This window comes from Nuphar pumila, chromosome 6, assembly GCF_984573655.1.
Source record: "Nuphar pumila chromosome 6, dmNupPumi1.hap1.1, whole genome shotgun sequence".
In the NCBI taxonomy this organism is placed as follows: domain Eukaryota; kingdom Viridiplantae; phylum Streptophyta; class Magnoliopsida; order Nymphaeales; family Nymphaeaceae; genus Nuphar; species Nuphar pumila.
The window spans coordinates 18,122,516-18,145,080 of record NC_143254.1 but is presented as its reverse complement, the minus strand read 5'-3'; the positions used below and the strand labels follow the sequence as shown (position 1 = coordinate 18,145,080).

The 22,565-nt window shown below is 38.6% G+C and overlaps 1 protein-coding gene across 1 annotated transcript; it reads left to right on the top strand.

Moving 5' to 3' along the window:
* Positions 1-490: 490 nt before the first annotated feature.
* Positions 491-3,234, top strand: LOC149834171 (uncharacterized). The gene is made up of 2 exons (XM_090010001.1): positions 491-1,305; positions 1,455-3,234. Exon 2 carries the CDS (start codon positions 1,695-1,697, stop codon positions 2,808-2,810), a length of 1,116 nt encoding a protein of 371 aa, XP_089866127.1. The 5' UTR covers positions 491-1,305; positions 1,455-1,694; the 3' UTR covers positions 2,811-3,234.
* The last annotated feature ends 19,331 nt before the right edge of the window (positions 3,235-22,565 follow it).

The window sequence follows — 22,565 nt, the reverse complement described above, 5'->3', positions numbered from 1 at the left end:
TTCACACGTGTCACCATTTCTCGGGTAAGCGCGTGGAGTGAGAAACGGCTGCTGAATAATGAATTGCCATAAAAGAAAAGGTTGGAAGAGAGAGAGAGAGAGAGAGAGAGAGGTGAATTAGAAAAGAAAAGAAAAACAAAAGAGAAAAGAAAAGAAAAGAAAAGAGAGCATTGGAAAACAGTTTTGTAATTGCGACAAATGGGGAAGCGAGGAGAGCCGTTTCCCCGACGGTATGTGTGATGGACACCACATGGGGCATAACACATGCGATGGGTGGGGAGGGCTCATGCATGGTGCATGACATGGCCTCTATCATACAATTGCAACCACAGGCCTTTTCTGCTTCCCATGGGTTTTCATATTTGACAGGCCCTTTGCTCTTTCCTTATTTATTAAACGACACGGGGCATAGTTAATGCATTTGACCGCATCGGCAGAGGTGAAAGAGCAGAAATATCATAAAAGTAAAGAGGGGCAGTATGCCAGTTAAAACAAAGTGAGAGAGGTAGAGGGTTTTAGCTTTTAGGCCGAGAGAGGGAGAGAGAGAGAGAGAGAGAAACTCGTCGTCGCCGAAAAAGGGCGGGAAGGAAGTAAACGGCCATATCTTTCCCGTTATTCTCAGGCTCTTCGATATCTGCGTCTTTCATTCTCTGTGAACAAGACCCTGTTTGGGTTTTGCTTTTGTTGTTGTTGCTGCTGCTGCTGCTGCTGTTGCTGCGGCGGCACGCTCACCCATCATCCTGAAACCCCCTTTTGTCATATTCGAAGCAGCAGACACCCCCCACCACTCACCAGAGCCATAGACTCCTCATCCTCTCTCCGCACAAGGCGACGGCGTCTCCTTTCTTCTCTGTCCCGCCGCTCCCCCCCCCTCCCCTTCACATACACGCATAAACCTTTCTAAACGGTCTTAATAAGACCCAGTCACCTATCCCTTTCCTTTTCTCTTGTTTCAGTTTATTGATCTCTTTATTTCTTTCCTTCCTTCTGGGTTCCTCTGGTTTTTCTCTCTGTCCTTTGACGACCTTTCCTTTTCAGGTTTAGAAAAGGAGGAGGCAAACCGGAGGTTTGTCTTCTTTTTTTTCTTTCTTTTTTTGGAGCACAAGAGTTTCCGTTTCGGCTTAAAGGAAGGAGGAGGGAGAGGGAGTGAAAAATAGAGGGATTTATGTCGGTTGGCGCTGAGGTTTCGATTCTGGCACAGCAGCTCTGGCGTATCTCTTCTTCGACCGCTTTCTTCCTTCTCCTTCTTTTATGCGAAGTGCTTCGCGTAGAACGAGACCAAGGCATGCATTTAACTTCAAATCGGTGAGTTGATCTTCTATATATGCAAATCATTTCTCTTTCTCTCTCTCTTTTCTCTTCTCTTCTATTGCCTTGGTGTAAGTTGTCGTTTAAATGCAAAAATATGGAAGATCTGAGCCAACTTTGTTTCGTTTTGCGCGTGAAAATTTCAGGGTGGGTATTCGAGTTGCAAGCAGTGGGTGCAAAGAGATGTTATCCCTTCATTCTGTTCCATTCTTGTTCTTCAGAGGCGTTCTCACGTAATACCAGCACCTGCCATCTTGCTTTCTCCTTCCTCTTCTCTTTGATTTTTCTTCTTTTTCTTTCCCTTCTTCCTCCTTTTCCTTCTGCTTCCTCTTTGGTTTCTTTCTTTCCCGTGGATTTTTGTGCTTCTGCGGGGAGGGGGGGAAAATATGCCGGGGCCTCAGAGGCAGGCCATGAACCAGGGCAAGTTCCTGAAGAAAGGGGTGAAGAAGGGTTTTAGGAACCCACTGGTTGAGCCCGTGAGAAAGATCCGTGTCATCTGCAACGACCCGGACGCTACCGACTCCTCGAGCGACGAGGAAGACTCTGGTGGGCGTCGAAGGACGCCCCTCTTCTTCGACTGGAAGCTGGGGTACCCCGTTCGGAAGAAGCTGATTCAGGAGATTATCATCCCCATCCCCTCTTCGTCTTCCCGCCCCGCGTCCTTTGTCGATACGGAGAGCTCTGCGGATAGCAGCTCGAGGAAGAAGACGATTTCCAAAAGCAACAATAACATCACCAACAACAGCCAGAGCCAGGGCTCCGATATGAGATCGAGCTACTTCCCGCCGGAGAACGGCAAGTCGGGGAAGTACAAAGGAGTGAGGCAGAGGAGATGGGGCAAGTATGCGGCCGAGATCAGGGACCCTGTTAGGGGAGTCAGGGTGTGGCTCGGCACCTTCAAGACTGCAGAGGAAGCGGCCAGAGCCTACGAGAGGGCGTCCAGAGAGATGGAGGAAGGGTATTCTCCCTCGATCTTGGCCGGGAGCAACAACCGGAAAGATTCCGCAGCGGCTGGTAAGGCCGTGCCTGTGGCCTCTTCGTCGTCGGTGGCGTCAATGTCCTGCGTCTCCGAGGATGACAATCGGCATTTTGCCTTCTCTTCTCCTTCCTCTGTTCTGGACGTCTCTGCAACTTCCGAATCAATGATGGAACCTGCTGCTGCTTCAGGGAGTGTCTTCACTAAGACTAAGAAAAAGATTGATGACACTACTTTGAAAGATGGGTGCGACAACGGAGGCGAGCAAGGCGAGTCTGCGGCTCCAGTGCTGAGCTTAGTTGAGTTTGATAAAGACCCCATGATTCCTTTGTCCTTGGACGATCTTACCGAGTTTGCAGACCCTTTCTTTGGTGATGGCTTTGGGTTGTGTTTAGATCCTATGGATTTGCAAGGGCTCGATGATCTTGGTGATCTTGGTGTTGATGGAGAGGAAGACATTGACATCTCCACCGAATGCTTGAATCTAGATATCGATGCAGAAGCCTTTACTTGGATCGATTTTTGATACAAGTCTGATGAGAGACACCATGGCGGATTTTTATATTAATTGTTTTCCTTAATTTATTTCAGATATATAGTTTTGCAGCTGTTTAAGGTGAGAGTGTAAGGGAGGAGGGAGAGGGTAGATAGCTATTAGAGAGAAGGATATTGAGCATATCTGTGATCTGTCTTTTTTTTTCTTGTTCTTATTGGGGTGTTCTTTGTTTTTTGGTATGTTGGTGAGTGAGGATTTTGAGACTCTTGAAAGGCCATGGAAGTTTTGGTCTTTCTTGGGATGAGTATAGTTTTGTTATTGATAGTAGTTTTGAGGGGGGAAGAGAGGTATAGTTGGGGACTGGTGAAAGCTTGGGTTTTTCTGTGCTTATGAGCCGTCCAAGTTTTGTAACGATGCTCTCGGATGATGAGTTCTATTTCATGTGAGTTTTTTTAATGCTTCTATGATGATAATGGTGATGGATCCTTATCTCCTCTCTCTTTTTTCTGTTTTTTCCTATGATTTGTAATTGTGGATTTTTTTTCTTTTGGGGTTTTCTTATATTTTCCACTTGGGATAAGCTCGACAGAGTGGTTGTATGATTCTTGTTGTGTTGTCTTGTGTTGATGGAGATGCCTTACTGTTGTGCTCGAGATGTTTTTTTCTTTTGTTTCTTCCGAAGAAAATATGTACATGGCATGTCATCCTTTTTGGTGGTGTCGAGGAATTGGATACCATTGAGATTTTGAGATCAAAAGAGTGGTAATAAAAAATTAATTGGTCATTTTCTTTTTGATACTGGCTGAATTGTGTCTGTCTATAAATTTGACAGTTTGATAATACCAAGAAAGCATTTTGATTATTATGTGCTTTGCCCGATACTGTACCTAGTCCCGGCATGGTTTCAGAAACAGCTGGGATTCTCTTTAATGTTTATACAAAATGCATTTCATAGTGGGTAAAGAGCTGTGAACTCCGGTCGATTACGTCAAAAATTTGGGCAATGGTGAAGAATCTTTTCCGGGATTTTGTTCTCATCTTCAGCTAACGTTCTCATCTTCAGCCAACAAGAGATGGTTATGATTCTCTCTCTTAGTTGTGGTTTACTGTTGGAAGGTATTTGAAGAAAGGATGGTTGCTTTGTTTTTGTGGTCTTTTGAGAAAGCTTAATGTTATCCCTAATCTCTCAACTGCTCTCTCTCATCTTCCTACATTTTCCAACTTTTCATTCAAGGGTGGCTTGAAAATGTGGACTGAGGCCTACTTAAGCTTGTAGACTGATTTGCACCATACTTTGCTCAAGGGCCCAGTGTATATAATACAGGTTTGGTACACCTACGGTGCATATTGACCGGGTCATATCAGTTGATTCATGGCATGGACCGACTCTAGTAATCTTTGGACCAAGTGGACAATGTTTAGGGTGGCAGCCTATTGAAACCATAATTTACTCATTTTCTTATGAAAACAGAAAATAATCCTTGAATCAGTGAGGTGCTGAATCGGCTGATTCTGACCAATTCTGATAATATTGAATACTAGGGCTCTTTTATAAAAGGTTTATTGATGGCCATGTTCCTTCAATAGAGGGCTGTAAAAGCCTGTAACCATAGCCAACGTGTAATAGAGATATGTAACCACAGCTCTTTTACCTCATAATCAATGTGGTTGATGTCTTCATATGGAAAAATAAAACAATAATCAAATAAATAAAGTTCCCACTTCATATTGTCAAATGCCTATTCTACTGGTGCGGGCTGATAACGTTACACCCCTGCACGAATGCACACGCACACATGCACCCACTGTAGCTCAATATTTAAGTACCATCTCGGTGCACGTATATGCAAACATGAGTGCTTAGTTAATGTGGTCAAGTCAAAAAGTACCACTAAACTATCTAAAATTTACTGAGCAACTACTAAACAAGATTAATCAAACTTACCAGCTTGGATGCTCTCCAACATCTACGATCTGCACTTTGAACACTGAACATTGGAGGTATTAGCATGAACCTACCTAGCAAGTTAGGTTAATAAACAGGGCAGTGTTTTAGCAAAAATATAACAGCTTTCAATTGCCCTATCCTGGACAGATATTTGTTTTTTAGGCATCTTAGTTGCTTTGTACATTATCATTTTCTTGGATAATCCAAGGGAAAACCACCCATCACCCACCCTACATTGGCTGGCCTTTGGTTGGTAGTCCTCTTACCCACAGGGAGTATACCCAGCTTTGACCTTGCAGCTAGGGAACTTAGTCCGGTCAACTTGGTGACATTCACAAGGTGCCGCTAACAGATGAGCCAAGCCCTTGTGGGCCTTTGTACATCACCACTTAATACACTTGTGTAGTAGTACTATTTAACACCCGTCTCCCTCACAACTCTGCATCCTCCCGCACCTGCCCTCCCCCTCCGTTCTACTCCAACCTTCCAGCTCACCTTCGGGAGGACCTCTCTGAGGTCTTGGGGATCTCCTTTTTAACATGACACAGAATTTGTGCATTAAGCACCTGATTCCCTCCATCAGGCCTTGAGCCTCCTCACAAGGGCCACAACTGACAGACCCTGTCCGCATGATAGAGGGTGATCAGGTGCTTAATGGACAAATATTTGTGCAATTAGGGATGGCAGTGCAGGGAGTCAATGTGGCTAGAACTCGGCCCGGTGATTGGTGGTGCATTGGATGCCTGTCTTAAAACTTTCGAAGAAGAAAGGAATGCTTTAAGTGCAGGCTCTTTCTCTCATTCTGATCCTAATCTTGTTGTCGTGGGAGGATCTTGGTTGCCTTGCCGCTCCTCATCTATCAAGCCGGGACATGTGGCTCGCCATATGCCCCTCTCTGATTGCAATCTTGCAGGCTCCTCCAATATGCATGAGAAGTTTGTCTCCAACTGAGTTTAGACGGTTGTTGACTCTGCTCATAGGTGTTATGTAGCCTTCAAGATCGGCAGATTCTGAGTATCTCCAACCAACATCACGAACAACCCTTGGCCCTGTTGCTTCAAACAGCCAGTCATGGCTCATGTAATCTCTGATAAATTTGTGTTTGACGTGAGAGGAGAACAAATATATGCACTATCATAAAAGTAAAGATACGATTTAACGGCTTGCCTACATCCAAGAATAAACTCTCTCATATTGACCTGTCAGCATGCCTCTTTATTTTATAAATTCATTTGCATTCAACCAAGTTTTGAGTCAGCTAAGCATGAACCAGGGTTCAGGTTTCATTTCTAATTAAGACATCATATTTTTCTTGCATAGCCATCTTTCACTTTTCTTCTAGGCTAGCTTCATCATGGGACTCTAGTTCAGACTCTTGAGCCAATTCACACATTATGGCAATACTTAAACGATATTTGGTGATTAGGAATGTTCTGGGTTTCAAGGTTTAATCCTGTGCCCCGATAATCATGTAATGTGTATTGACGGGATGGTGTGAGACTTCATGAACTAGGTCAGTAGTCAAATTTGTTCTTAAAGAGACACTAGGCTCAGTAGTGGGGGGACTCAATAGGTGACATGATATGTAGGTTTGGATTGGATTGTAACACAAGAGGAGAAGAACAATTGACGTTTAAACTAGGACTTCTTGGTATATGAGACACTAGGACACTAGAAGGTGGGTCAGGTACAACCAAACTCTGACTTAGGTAGGTGGCGGTAAGATAACAATGAAATTAGGTTTAGGCATATATTGTCCTGTATCATAACTTTTAGACACTTCTTGATTCTGCAACCAACTAGAAACTTTTTTAAAGGTAATAAGATTATTGAAACTAGTATAAAGAAATCTTGATTCATCAAATATCACATGCCTTGAAATATATATTTTATTTAGCATAAGATCAAGGCACAAATATCCTTTATAATTAGTTTCATATCCAATAAAGACACGGGCTCTGTTTTGGGATCCAGTTTTGAGGTATTATAGAACACTAAATGAGGATAGCAAGTACATCCAAATACTCTTAAAAAAGAGTAATCAGGTACACATTTCAAAAGTAACTGGTAGGGTGACTTGTTAAGACTAGGATTGAGAAGTCTATTTATGAGATATACCAGTACAGAAGGCATCAACTCAAAACCTAGTACTCATAGAGGTATGGAACAACACACTTAACCCAATTTCCACAACATGCCTATGTTTTCTTTTCACAACTCCATTTTGCTAAGGAGTATAAGAACAAGAAACTCATCTTTTTATGCCATGACAATTTAAGAAACTTGAAAAAGCCAAACTCATGAACTCTCCTCCCCCGTCATTGTGAAATTTTTTAATTTGAAAACCAATTTGCTTTTCCACAATGTTTTTAAAGGTTTCAAAACAGTTCAATGTATCATATTTCCTTAGCAAAGGAAAACGCCATGCAGAACGTGAGTATGCACAAGAAACAAATAAAATCTATGTCCCACTCTAAATATAATAGGAGCAGGTCCCCATAAATCAACACGAATGATTTCTAGTGGATATAAAGCAACAATATTAGATAAACCAACCGACAATTTATGAGTCTTTCCAACTACACAACTAAAACATAAATCAGCAAGATGCAACTTATTCAAATGAAGTAAAGAATGAGACGAATTAATAATATCCATGGCACCCTGACTGGGATGTCCAAGTCTGCAATGCCACATTTTTTGAGAAATTGCTCTTCTATGCAAAATACATCTCAATGCTGTTCTTGGATTTCTCACCACCTCTACCCCAAAGGTACATGACTCCTTCACTGCGTCCCTTTAGTAAGGTAGCCCTGTTATTCATATCCTTAATTAATATAAAACATGTGGAGTGAAACTCAAGTATGCAATTATTATATTGGGTAAATTGAGTAACCGAAGGAAGATTTTCCTTATTTATGAAACAACATGAACATTCTTCAACATAAAGGACTTATCATTGGATTGGAGCTTAATTTTACTTGTAGTGGTAATAGGGAGCTTAACACCATTACCCACCATAATGGATTCTGGACCATACTTTTTCTATCATGCCTTCCTCATCAATTGTAATATAGTGAGTAGCCCTTGTATTTAGATACACCTTACCTGTTGAAGATGAGTTCAAGAAAGTAGTGAAAGCTTTAGGAATATCTCAACACTGCCTTGCAAAGTGGTTTCTATGGCCACAAAACTGACAAATTACCCCTTGTTGAGTGAGGTTTCCTCCACTGTTGCCTCTACCTTACGTGTTCCCTGCAGGAAAACCATGACCACCAAAGTTCCAAGAATTGTTGCTTCTTCCTCTGCCTCTATTTCTTTCACCTCTAAACTAACCTAACTAGCCTTGACCATGACCTCTGACCAGAAAAAAGCAGTGGTTGTGGAATCAACTAAAGATCTTTGATTTATTAACTTGATTATCTTTTCTTGATTAAGTGGCGTATCATAGAGGTTATAAAATGAGGGACGTTTCTCACACTCAAGGGTGGTGAGAGTAGTAACAAAACTTTCATACACGTGAGATAAATCAATAAGAGTATGATGAACCAAATCATCATCTATTTTTTTTTTCATTTACAACACTAAGAGAATCAATAAGAAACTTAACGCTATTTAAATATTCTATCATTGATATATCCCTTTTCTAACATCTTGATGATCTTTCTTCAATTACATGATTCTAAAGCTGGACTAAAAAGCATAAACTTTTTCCAGAGCAACCTAGGTTTCCCTAGCACTGGGAATTCTAATTATTTGACAAAATATAACTTAGGGCCAACTAATCATATCTTTTTCATACTGCATATTTAGGGTTTACATAGCAGGCTTTACCTTGTTTAGCCACACTTAAATAATCGTTATCCCTATGAGTTGAAGTACTTTTCAAATCACATACATCATTATGTATTAAATTTAATAGTTAAGAAATTCTTTCAATACTCTGAAATAGATTTTTTGCAAACTTTGCTTGAATACAAACATTAGTGATAGATTTTATCCTAACCCTCTCCAGCTCAAGGTCAAGATCCACCCCCACTCCCAAGCACCTCGCCATCCCTCAAGAATGTGCTACACTCAGGATGACTATGGTTATTAACATCTCGATGCAATTTTATGCTGAGTGCGAGAAGGGTCTCCAGTTTCGGCTGGTTGGTCATTTGACATCCACCTTCTTGGACGATCAGGTCCTTAGCCGACTAAGAGAAAATTTCACCTTGCTTCCAGACGCATTTGATAGAGCAACCATAGTATTTGTTGAACTCTTTTTTTTTTCACCAGCCATATAAATCTTTTTCTCATGACTGATGAACCAACAAGGGGTTAGGGCACTTAGGTCAAAGGATTTCATTCAAGAAGAAGCAAAGCAAAGCAAAGCAAAGCAAAGCAAAGCAAAGCGGGAAATGGTGATTCACATTCTATTCAAAAAACATCTGTTAAAAAAATATGTGGACGCTATGCTTACCGACCAAAAACTTGTTGCTGCCAAAAAAATATAGTATAATCACCGGAAAAAGTTTGTTGGTATATAGTTTAATCACCAAAAAATCACTGACGGTGATTGGATTGAGGATTAGGATAGCAAAACCCTAAGCAATCATGAATGTTCAAAAACAAAATGTCTTTCAAATAAGAGGTAGGGAAGTTAGCTAAAGAGACAAGCCAGTTTTTTTTAAAGTTATTTGTGAATCCTCTAACATTCGCAGCAGAACTCTAAGAAAGCCTGATAGTTTTTTTCTAAATTATGTGCGAAATTGCTAACATTGGCAACAAAACACTAAGAAATTGCAAATGTTTCTTATGACAAAGGGGTAAGTTGCATTAAGGAAAGAGGCTCACACGTTATTATTACTTATGTGCGAGTCCTTTTGACATTCGCAGCAAGGACCTAATGAATGTTCGAATGTGAAATGTGTTTCGAACCTCCAAGGAGAGATGCATATGTAATTTTTGCGGACCTCCCTGCATCCACAGGAAGATGTAAAAATGTGAATCTAATGTGCAGCGTCGGGTCTATAAGGGATTCACGACATATTGGTGTGAATGTCGAAGGTCCACATAAAATATTTATGAAGGGTAAAATAGTCCAAAAAAGTCAAGAATCTGCATTTTTTGATAGATAATTTTGGCAAATTAGTAGGTATTTGCGAGAATGCACCAAATTTTGAGGATAGTATGGTCCTTTTTCTGAAAATGAAATAAGCACACAACTTGGAACAGATCAGGTCATATTGGTATACTCAATCTCTGCCTTTCATCTCAGGCGAGATGCACTTCCCAAGTGAGATTTGCGGTAAGGATTGATAATGGGTTATATAAATTTGATCTAATCCGCTGATCAACTTAATGGAGATTTGGGGGTAAGCGCTAGGCACACGCCGCTCTTCAACTTTATGGAGATTTGGGACAAGCGTTAGACACGCCTAGGTAGGTGGTTAAGATTGCATCATTCAAACGTCGAGTTCGATGCCCTGCAGGTGCGTATCATTGCTTTAATTAAGGCTGAAGCAATAGGCTTTTTTTGGTGGGCAAGAAAAGGGGAGCGAGGGGTTTTAACCACTTGAAGGTGGGTTCATATGCATAGTGTCAATCTCTGGTGGGTCTCACCAATTGAACCAGGGTTTAATTTACCCTCGATAAATATCAAAAAAACATATGGTCAACCACACATTCATGGGATTCTGAATCTTCAAATAGTGAGTGATACAATTCCCATACAGAATTACCCACATAAGTCATGTCATCAATTTGTCATAAAAAAGTCATTAACTTTGCCATTCTCGCTGTCTAGGGAAGCAGGCTATAGAAGACTTCGGAGCAAGATGCCCATTGAAAAGTAAAACTACCAGTCATTTTGAGACTCTCCTATCCCATCAAAATAAAGAAAGGAATAGGCAGCTATTGCTTTGAGTTTGAGATGGTTGGAGCACCTTTTGTTCTAAATCACGCCTGCCTAATTTGATTATTCAAGAGGACTTTCAAATTCTTGGAGTGGGACCAGAAAGGGTTGTACTGAGAGCTGGTGAAAGTGGCTATTTTTGGTGGATGCTGAAGGTAGTGTAGGTAAAAGCGGGCTAAAATATGAACATGAAGGGATCCAACCACCCCCCATTGGCCCCACATCTTTGCTAGTAGATTTTGACTAGCCCTTATGTGTTAACACAAATGCCTACAAATAGGGCTGGTAAACCAGTCGAACGAACCAAATAGGGTATGTTCAAGCTTGGCTCGTTTACCATTGGATCGAGCTCGTAGGTCGGCTCATATTCATGTTTAGCCGAGCCGAACTCAGCTGATTTCATGACTTGGACGCCGAAGGAGTTGTGCAAGCAAGATGCCTAGCACTGCGACTAGAGACCTCACAACTCGTTCACCTGTGTACATTCACAGCCTTAGAGGTTGCACGAAGTGCACATCCCGCTGCGTGCGGCAGCGGTTACCAGTGCGACTGCAAGCGCCTCTACAGTGTGACAACGGTTGTCGCAGCGCGCAACAACAGTTGCCACGCCAGTAGGGCACACCCCTCCTAAATCGGTGCCCCACTCTCCCTTGAAGGTGTGCTTTTCAAATTTGACATGATCAGTTGGAGGATCTTCAGCAGCTGCCCCCAACCTCAAGGTGTCACACGTCCAGCGGTTGCAGCAACCGACCGTCCAACTCAGCAATTTGCCTCAACCTCTCTTGTGTGCACAGACGTGCTTAGTGTATTTTCTCTTTGTTAGTTTGTGCTTTCTATTTTTGTTTTCCTCAAAGGCTTATTTAAGTCAATGTTGTACGTAGGGAGGTTTATGTTTTTGAAAATATAGAAATCGCCTTTTGACTAAGTCTTGTGAGACTTTCTATTTCTCCCCTTTCGTTGAAACATAGTTTTAGCACAAGGCCATGAGATCCTTCTCACTGTGCCACTTTGGCTCATACAAGTGCTGCGAGGCACTTGGGTCTACTTGGGCGACCAACAACGCTCGATCGACGATGTTGGTGGAGTAGGTGTGCGCTCGGCGAGCCAAGGAACCGGTCGAAAGTCTAGGGGCTTTCTTGTTTCCCCTTTACAACAACGTGTTGATCGAGAAGCAGTTCGTGCTTCCAAAGCTCATCAAACAACCGTGTACGAGTGTTGTACCATGGTAAGCACTCTTCCTTCGCTAGGTCTCATTCTTTGCATGGTGGTTATCACTCCCCCGTGAAACCTCCCTTACAAGAGGCTCAACGTCTAGTCACTTGGATGGTTGTGTCGAAACTGTGCCCACCCATAGGTTGAACGCACCTGCAAGCCTCTGATTGCTCTCCTTGTGCCCTGAGTCGGCCCACTACCGACCAACCTGTAGGCATATTGTTGCTTGCACATACCGATCCTACCGCGGTTCCACACGGCACCCTACCGGTGAACCTCACTTAAGGCTGCAATGAGTTGCTATATGCGAGCCACCCACGGCTCGAAGGCCTCGATCCCTGCAGTGTTGTTCCTTTGGTGGCAGCCACACTTGCTACCTAACGCCGCTTGCAGCACCACCCTACGCTATAGCCTACATCCAGTTGTGCACTGCGGTAGGTGCAACTTGCACAAGCATTGCACAACTCTATCCAGTGTGCTGCACCTGCACCCATCACTATGCCAGCCTGCGCACAACCCCTTTGTGCGGCACCCTGCGCACAACCTTTGCATGCTCCATCCTGCGCACAACCTCAACATGTAGCAAACCTGTGCACAGGCCCTGCGTGCGGCATTCTCCCACATTCAACTTGTCTGAGTGCTCCCTCCTAAACCACATGTGTGTTTTGCTTCAAAATCGGTGAGTTTATTAATTATTAAGAGTATCACTTGCGTGTGTAAGGGATCACTCATCTGAACTTGTAATCTGGGATTGTGCACTCGAGTACTCAGCCTGTAGCCCTAGCCATTGGCTAGACAAAAACGGACCAGCAAGCCTTTTACCTTTCCTTGCATGAGTTATTCTCTCTTTCTTTTGTGGTTTGCGCACACACTCACTCATGATGACACCTACGACTCGAGCCCAATGCCGCAAGTTGCAAGACTTGATCGGCTTAGAACTCAAGTAACTCTGCTGTCTCTAGAAACAAAAATTATATGAAACCCATCCCTATGCCATCCGATCCTTGGAATAGGGCCACACCAGTTGGTATCAAAGCTAGGTTGAACACGAGCTGACTCATGTAAAAACATTCTATGTTATTTATGCAAAAAATAATTATACTATATGACTAATTTGACACATTTTCCAAAATGCCCTATAACTTTTGATATTCTTTCCAAGTAAAAATCGTAAATATTTGTATTTGAAAATATTGTTTTACCTTTTACACATGAGATTTTCTAAATATATGTGAATTTTTTCTCAAATATGTGACTATTTTTTGCAGAACAGTCTCTATTCTCATATCTGTCTCTCTGATTCAATGTTAAAACCTTACATTTTTATAATCGTTAAAAAGCTTAGATATAGGCCTATAACGTTTCTGTTTCTAGTCAGAACCAAAAACTCTTCTAGGGTTTTCATTTCTACATTGTAAAACTAGAATAAAAACATGCTCTGCAGACTAAAACTGATGTAGTTATGCATTTTTTGTTTATTCTATGCTATTTTCTAGATATATGCATAGACAATTGAGAAAAATAAAAAAATAATAAAGATAGATCAATATGTCAGCTTTCTAATGTCACCAAGATCACCTTAATCTAATAAGCGGTTGGTGAGAAACGACATCTAGAAGATATACTGTTTAGTTATTTCAATCTGCAGAGTATGATTTTATTGTAGTTTTGAGCTCAAAAACGAAAACCTTAGAAGGGTTTTCAGCTCTGACTCAAAATAGAAAAGTTGTAGGCTTATGTCTTAGCTTTTCAACGATTATAAAAAACATAGGTTTTCGATATCGAAGCAAAGATATACAGACTTAAGAATAGAGATTGTTCTGCAAATATATATGTAATTTTTGCATATATTTTCTGCGATTTTCTCTTAAGTATATATGATTTTTCTCTTATATATGCAATTTTCTCCTAAATATATATGATTTTCTCTTATATATGCGATTTTCTTTGAAACATGTGATTTTCTCATAAATATATGTGTTTTTTTTCCTAAATATATGCGATTTTCCCCTTTATGTTTGATTTTTCATCTATATATGGGATTTTCGTCCTAAACATGCAATTTTTGCATATAATTTTTGTGATTTCCTCTTAAACATACGCGAAGTTCCTCCTATATATCTGATTTTCTCCTAAATATATGCAAAGTTTGTCCTATATATATACAGAGTTTCTCCTATATATGTGATTTTTTATTCATGAATATCATATATATATATATAAGAGAGAGAGAAAAATCACATATTTAGGAGAAAATCATATGTATTTAGGAGAAAATCGCATATGTAGGAAGAAAATCACATATACTTAAGAGAATCTATAGGCAAAAATCACATATATATTTTCTGCATAACAGTCTTTGTTCTCAAGTCTATATATCTCTTATCTGACTTGAAAACCTGCATTTTTATAGTTGTTGAAAAGCTGAGACATAGGTCTACAACTTTCTTATTTTGAGTCAAAGCCGAAAACCCTTTTAGAGTTCTCGTTTTTTAGTTCAAAAATTAAAATAGAAGCATACTCTGCAGACTAGAACAACCGAACAGTCTATCTTCCAGATGACGTTTCTCTCCAACCGCTTATCAAATAAAGATGATCTTGGTGACATTGAAACCATAACGTCCTGATCTATCTTTGTTATTTTTTATTTAATATTTATTTTCAGTGCATGTGACTGAAAAATAGTATAGAACAAATAGAAAAGACAGTTGTGCCTATTCAAGTCTGTAAAGCATGTTTCTATTCTGGTTTTACAATGTATAAACGAAAACCCTAGAGGGGTTTTTAGTTATGACTTAAAATAGAAAAGTAACAGGCCTATGTCTCAACTTTTCAACAACTATAAAAACATAATTTTTCATTGTCGGATCAAAGAGATATAGATATGAGAATAGAAACTATTCTGTAAAAAATAGTCACATATTTGAGATGAAATTTGCATATATTTAGGAAATTACATGTGCGAAGAGTAAAAAAGTTTTTTTAAAACCAGATATTTATGATTTTGGACATGAAAAGAATAACAAAAATTGCGAGGTATTTTGAAAAATGTGTCAAATTAGTCATACAGTACAGTCAGTTTTTGTTATTTATATGTAGAATATATTTTTTATATATTACATTTAAAATACATATTTTTTATATATTATATACTTAATAGTTTATATTTTATGTATATATTTTTCATTCATCTTTCTCTTTATATATATATATATATATATATATATATATATATATATATATATATATATATATATATATTATCTATATTATCTATATGAGCTCTCCCAAACTCAGTGTTTGGGCTTCACTCGTTTAAGTAAAACGAGCTGCTTGTGGCTCTGCTCATGAATTGTAAGAATCGATTAGGAACGAGTTGGTGATGAGCATAGTCACGAGCTGCTCGGTATGTTCACTAGCCCTACCTACAAAGATTTTATGCCCCCTCATATTAGAAATAAAATGGTAAGAAGACAACTTGATACAGGGTATCTCTTTTCTTGATAGAAAACGAGTTAAGTAATATCACAACAAACTAGAATTTCTTGTGAACAACAGAATCATCTAGTGACATAAATATTTTGAAAAATTCATTCCAACTACAATAAATAGAGTACTTGCAACTTACAAACAGCAACCAACAAGAAACTTAGAAGATAACAATGGAGAAATAAACAAATGAAACCAGCGAATTTATCTAGAAGAAGAAAGGGATGTCGTTGGGAAAAGGTCGACACCAAATGGAGAAACATGATCAGTAGGTTGAACAACGCTCTTTGAAGACCAACAATCATGAACCAAATAGCTTACGTAGCAATGCCAAAGTCGATCTTCTCAAAGATCACCTTCCACACCGAAATGCGATTTGATCCTTCTTTCACTCAAGGATTTTTTTTTCAAAAGAAAAACCAGTCACCCCAAAATTATTATTTTTTTGATAGATCAAAAAGCCTCCTCAGCCTTGGTCGACCTCCACCTCATAAAGGACTTGGGGAAGAGCCACCATAAAGATGGAATGGCCTTCCCAAACCAAGCTTCAAAATTTGAAATTGAGTAGGCTAATTTTGGCTAAGGACCAATAAGAGGTCCAACAACCATATTGACTTGGAATAGTCAAGGCTGGATTTGAATGACGACTATATTGGTCCATACCAAGTGGTGCTAACTAGTGCACCTTGGAAATGGATCCTGATCCAGATTCAAAACATGCAGCCAATTGGATCCTACATAAACACTACAAGAAAACTGTTAATTAGCGACAAAAATTTGCGATGAATTTTTTCTGGCGCAAATTTGCGACAAATTAGCTAGAGAAAACTTTCTTCATTAATCTGTCGCTAAGTAGCGACGAATTAGAGATGAAAGTTGTTTCATCGCTAATCTGTCGCTAATTAGCGATGGATTAACGACACCAATTTTTTCGTCGCTAATTCTCAATACAAGAAAACATTTTAGCGAGGGATTTAGCGAGGGAATTTTTCTGTCACTAATCCGTCGCTAATTAGCGACGGATTAGCGACGAAAAAATTCCCTCGCTAAATCCCTCGCTAATTTTCGATTTAAACCGAGCGTGAAATTTTCCCTCTCTCCCTGTTCGAAATTTAAATTGACCGCGCTCGATTTAAACCGACTTCGATGATGCAGAGTGATTGCTGTGCAAGTCAGTTCATGGTGGACGGCGATGATGCAGAGTGATCACTGGAGGACGGCGACGCCGGTTCACGGAGGACGACGAAGCTGGTTCACGGAGGACAGCGATGTCGGTTCACGGAGGATGACGACACCGGTTCACGAAGGATGGCGACGCCGGAGAGCATGCTGGTTCACGAAGGACAGCGACGCTGGAGAGCATGCTGGTTCACGGAGGATGGCGACGCCGGTTCACAGAGGATGGCGATGCCGGTTCACGGAGGATGACGACGCCGGTTCACGGAGGACGGTGACGCCGGAGAGCACCGGTTTACGGAGGATAGTTTACGGAGGACGACGACGCCGGTTCACGGAGGACGGCGACGCCGAAGAGCACCAGTTCACGGAGGACGATACAAGTCTGACGATGAGGCAGAGCGATCGTTCTGTGTAATGCCTATCGGGCGCGGTATAAGTCCGGCTTATTGCTGCCGGAATACCGCCTAACAGGGATCAATTGTTTTTTTTTTTAAATTTAGCGACAGATTAGCGACGGATAATGTCCGTCGCTAAGCTGTCGCAAATTAGCGATGGAATTCACGACAAATAAGTTTTTTTGCTAATTAGTGAGCAAAAATTCACGATGGCCTCTATCCATTGCTAATTCGTCGCTAAACAGTTTAGCGACGACTTAGCGACGGATAAGCGATGGATATAGTCTGTCGCTAATCCACGATTTTCTTGTAGTGAAAAATGCATTAGAAATAATGCAATTAAAAAAAACAAAAACTACCTGCATTCCCTGTACACCCTCTAGTGCCATAAAAGAATCCTACATGACACCAAAACTATCCGGATCCGTAGAATCTGACTTTAAAAAAAATAATAATAAAAGATTACATGAAATAAGGACTGCAGACAAAATATCCAAGAATATGATTCCATGAAGACACAATGGAATCGAAGAATCTAGTGAAGGAGCACAATGATCATCGACTAAACTGCAGATCCACTAGGACAAGAGACGTCCTGCAAATGTGTGGATTGCCTTGGGTAGCGATGCCCAGATCGGGTCTGGAGAGTTGGATTGGGATCCAACTCTGCTTCTGAACTCTGAATCTTTGGATGCTCTACATCAGGCATAATGTGACATTTTGATGGTACACTCATGCATGTGTACGCAAGGGTGCTTGAGGTGCAATGTGACATTTTGATGGTGCACTTTGCACTTCTCACGCTCGCAGTGACGCGATGCGCATTTGAGGTGTTGGGGTCCACTTTGACCAAGGCATTTTTTACCTTTTATTTTTTGAAAGGTCTGGTTGTTTAAAAGACTTTAAAAATGTATTTATATAGCATTTACGAGGCATTGTAATTGTTGGACGGTTTTTGAGGTCCTTGATCATTAGTCAAAGTCAGGTGACCGTTCAGAGCCATTTTTTGTCCAATTTTCAAACTACTTGGATTTATGACATTTAATCTCATTTATCATAAAACATTTTGGCCTTCCAAAAATCTATAAATTTCTTCATTTTTTTGTCTTTTAGAACATCAAATTTTTTTATTCTCAAATATTTGCTTTCTATTCTTTTGTTCTCGATTTGGCTTGCCAAGTTCAAGTGTGGGAGAGGTCACCTAATCTTGCGATGTAATGATTCTCTTGAGGTTCAAGCCTAGTTGTATCCTGGGAACTTAGTCGTAACAAACCCTTTTCTCATCTTTAAAATTCCTGAAGTTGGGTGATTGAAGTTCTAAAGATAGCGATATTAAGAACGTGCCTCTAGGCTTGGGATCTCGATTTTCTTAAATCTTGTTTTTGGTCACCGATTGTTTCAACAATTTTAAAACTTTAATATGGCCTCTGGTTCAACATCCAACTCCATCAATCTGCTTAGCCATGACCTTGTGAAACTCGATCGATTTAATGGGTCAAACTTCAAGCGGTGGCAATCGAAGGTCTATTTCTTGTTGTCTGAGCTGCACATCGACTATGTCCTCAAAAATTCTTGTCCCACTATTGCTGTTGGATAAGTTGAGACAAAAGAACAAAAGAAAGTGAGAAAGAAGTGGCACACAGACAACTACCGATGCAAAAGGCATATTCTGAACACCTTTGCTGATTCTCTCTTTGACTTGTATTCTCCTTTGGAGTCGGTTAGAGAATTATGGAATGCTTGGGAGATCAAGTACAATGCAGAAGATGTTGGTAATAAAAGGTTTATATCGCAGACCAGTATGTTAATTTTTCTATTGTTGATGATAAGTCTATACTTGCTCAAATTCATGATATGCAAATATTAGCTTATAAAATCAAGGGAGAAGGTATGTATCTTGATGATGACTTCCAAGTTGCTATCATAATTGGGAAACTACCTGATTCCTGAAAAGAATATAGGAATCACCTAAAACATAAAAATGAAAAAATTACTTTAGATGGTCTTCTTAAAGACATCCAAATTGAGGAGACTTGTTTTCGTGACAAAAAGAATTCGAGTCCTAAAGAAGGTTATCCTATAGTGAATATTATTAGTAACAAGGGTGGAAAAATCATAAAAAACCCAAAAAACAAAAAGAATTTTATAGAAGAAAAAAACTAACTGCTAAAAAGAAAATCAGTTGCTATGTTTGTGGCAAGTTTGGCCATTTTGCTAAAGAATATAGAGAATGAAAGAAGACTGGTCCCAAGCTAAATGAGTCAGAGTAGGGGCTTATTGATGTAATCTCTGAAACCTTCATGGTAGCTGCAAATAAAGACTGGTACTTGGATACTGAAAGCACTGTTCATGTGGCAAACAATATAAACTTGTTCAAGTTGTATGAAGTAGTGGGGGAGGGATATAATATCTTTATGGAAAACTCTTCCTCAAATAAATTGCTAGGAAAAGGGTGTGGAAATTAAGTTCACCTCCGAGAAAATCCTAACACTTAAGAATGTCCACTATGCTTCAGAAGTTTATAAAAATGTAATATCTGCATATCTACTATCACAAAATGGTTTCAAAATTATTATTGAATCTGAGATTGCAACTGTGATAAAAAAAATTTGTAAGAAAATAGTTTGCCACTACTGGTATGTTCAAGATGAGCATAAATGAATCTGTTACTTTTGTTTATATGGTTGATTCCTATTTTTTTTGGCATTCACGATTAGGACATAGTAATTCTTATTGCATTCATAATATGAATAATTTTGGTCTATTTTTTTGTCATGTTAAAATATAAAATAATCGTAAGTGTGAGACATGCATTCAAACTAAGCTAACTAGACTCTCATTTTCTAGTGCAAAAAAGAATTATAAATTACTTGAATTAGTGCATTCAGATGTGTGCACGATGGATAATGTTTTGAGTCGTGGTGACAATAGGTACCATCAGCTTTTAATTTCTTTTTGAAAATCCATTTGCAACCAAGAGGTAAATCCACTAATTTTCAAATATTATTAGACATAATTGAGTCAATTTCATTATTTATAGCTTCTATCCAAAATGCAGCATATTTAGAAGACATTGCCTCTTGAAAAGACACAAGATAATTCTCAATTAGAAATATATAAAAGTCAGAACCAAAATTAGTTTGTTTTTTAATGTGTTTACTGTGTCTAACTTCAGTTTCAGGTTCAACATCATAATCATTAGAATATTCAATCATGTAATTAACCGGATGCTCATCAACTACAATACGACTACCATCAAGAAGAGAACGAAATACATTTTTATATTCTATAAAATATGCATCTCTAGATTCAACAATAACATCATTAGAAATATCTAGAAATCTATATGCTTTACTATGCTCAGCATATCCAACAAATGCACATTTGAATGTTTTAGGTCCAACCTTCTTTCTTTTATTTTCTGAAATTTTAACATATGCTAAACAACCCTAAATACAAAAATAACTAAGATTATGTTTCTTACCAAAATACAATTCATAAGGTGATTTATCAAATTTGGAATAAAAAATTCGATTTAGAATATAACAAGCAATAAGTAGAACCCCCACAAGTTGGGATGTAAACCTGTATTAAGAAGCGTAACATTAATTATTTCTACAAGTGTTCTATTTTTTCTTTCTGCCACATCATTTTTTTATAGATAATACCATTATCTTTACAGAATTTATTAAATTCTCTACATAAGTATTCACCTCCTCTATTTGTTCTAAAATATACACTCTTGGTTTTAAACCTATTTTGCACTTCAACAAGATAAAAAAGAAATTTGGAAAATACTTCAGATTTATGTTTCATCAAATAAACATAACAAAATTTTGAGTAGTCATCTATAAAAGCTTGTTTGGTTGCAAAAGAATTTAAACAAAAAGTAGGTATTGATTATTTTTATACTTTTGCTCGTGTAACCAGAATATCTACTATTAGAATTCTGATTGCCATGATTGTCATATATAATCTTAAAATCCATCAAATTAACATGAAAACAACTTTTTTGAATGGAGAATTAGATGAAGAGATATATATGGAGCAACCTAAAGATTTTGTAGTGATAGGGCAAGAGCGCAAAGTTTGCAAACTTGAGAAATTCTTATATAAATTAAAACAAACCCCTAAGTAATGGCATGAAAATTTTGATAGTTCTCTAGTAAATAATGGTTTCAAAATACATGATGTTGATAAGTGTGTCTATAGTAAAGTAGATTATAATTTTATTATTATTATTTATTTATATGTTGATGATATACTTATTTTGGGTTCTAATAGTGAATGCGTAAACCAAACAAAAAAGATTTTTATCTTTCATGTCTTGTATGAAAGATTTGGTTGTTGCAGATGTTATTTTATGAATCAAAATTATGAGAAATAATAATGTCATTGCATTATGTCAATCACATTATATTGCAAAAATTCTTACAAATTATGAATATATTGATTGTTTACCTACATGCACTCCATATGATCCATATTTGAAATTAACTCCTAATGATGGTATAAGTGTTCAACAATTAAAATATGCTAGTGTTGTAGGTAGTCTTATGTATGCAATGAATTGCACAAGGCCTGATATAGCCTATGCAATGAGCAAAGTGTGTAGATATACTAATAATTCTGGATATCAACATTGAAATATTGTGAACAAGATTCTTAGATATCTGAAGCATACTTTAGACTATGGAATTCACTATACCGAGTTTTCTGCTATTATTGAAGGGTATAATGATATAAGTTGGAACACTGAATTTGAAGATTCCAAATTTATAAGTGGTTGGGTTTTTACCTTTGGTGGAGAAGCAGTTGCATGAAGGTCTAAGAAACAAACCTGTATAACTCATTCTATAATAAAATTTGAGCTTAGTGCTTTGACATCTGCTTATAGAGAAGTTGAATGACTTAAGAATATGTTAGTGGATATTCTACTAGGTGAGAAGCCAATACCTGCTATTTCAATGTTTTGTGATAGCCAATCAACTATATGTAAAACAACTATATGTAAAGCATATAATATGAAATACAATGGAAAGTCTAAACATATTAGTCTAAGATATAGTTTTATAAGACAAATGATTGATGACAATATTATATCATTAAAATATGTGAAGTCATGTCAAAACTTGGCAGACCCATTTATGAAAGGCCTTTCAAGAGATGTCATCAATAAAATATCAAGGAAAATAGGAATTAAGCTAATTAAGTCATCATCTAAGGATACCCAACCTAGAGTGTTGGAGATCCCATATGCCTAGGTTCAATGGGAAACAAATTGACGAATGACAGAAATTGAGTATATTTATGTGAACCCATTATTGATGTGTGCTCATGAAATATAACTAATGTGAGGGTTGAGCTAATAACTCTTAATGAGTTTCTAGGCCTTAAGGCTAGGGTGTGTGTTACAGTACACCTAGACAAACTCATTTATGTGAGTGTAGAAGTGTGCATTGCTTCTTATGAGAATTGGCAATTCTCTAAAGCACTCATGAATCCAAGCAAGCACAAGGCTCTAAATGTATCAACATGAAATCCATACAATTGAACTTTTGAAAACCTATGTGTAATTGAAAACTCGGTTAACAATATAAGGAACTAAGTTCAAGGTAAGTCCACTTAGCATCTTAGTTAATTTAGGTTTTCTTTCACTAAGT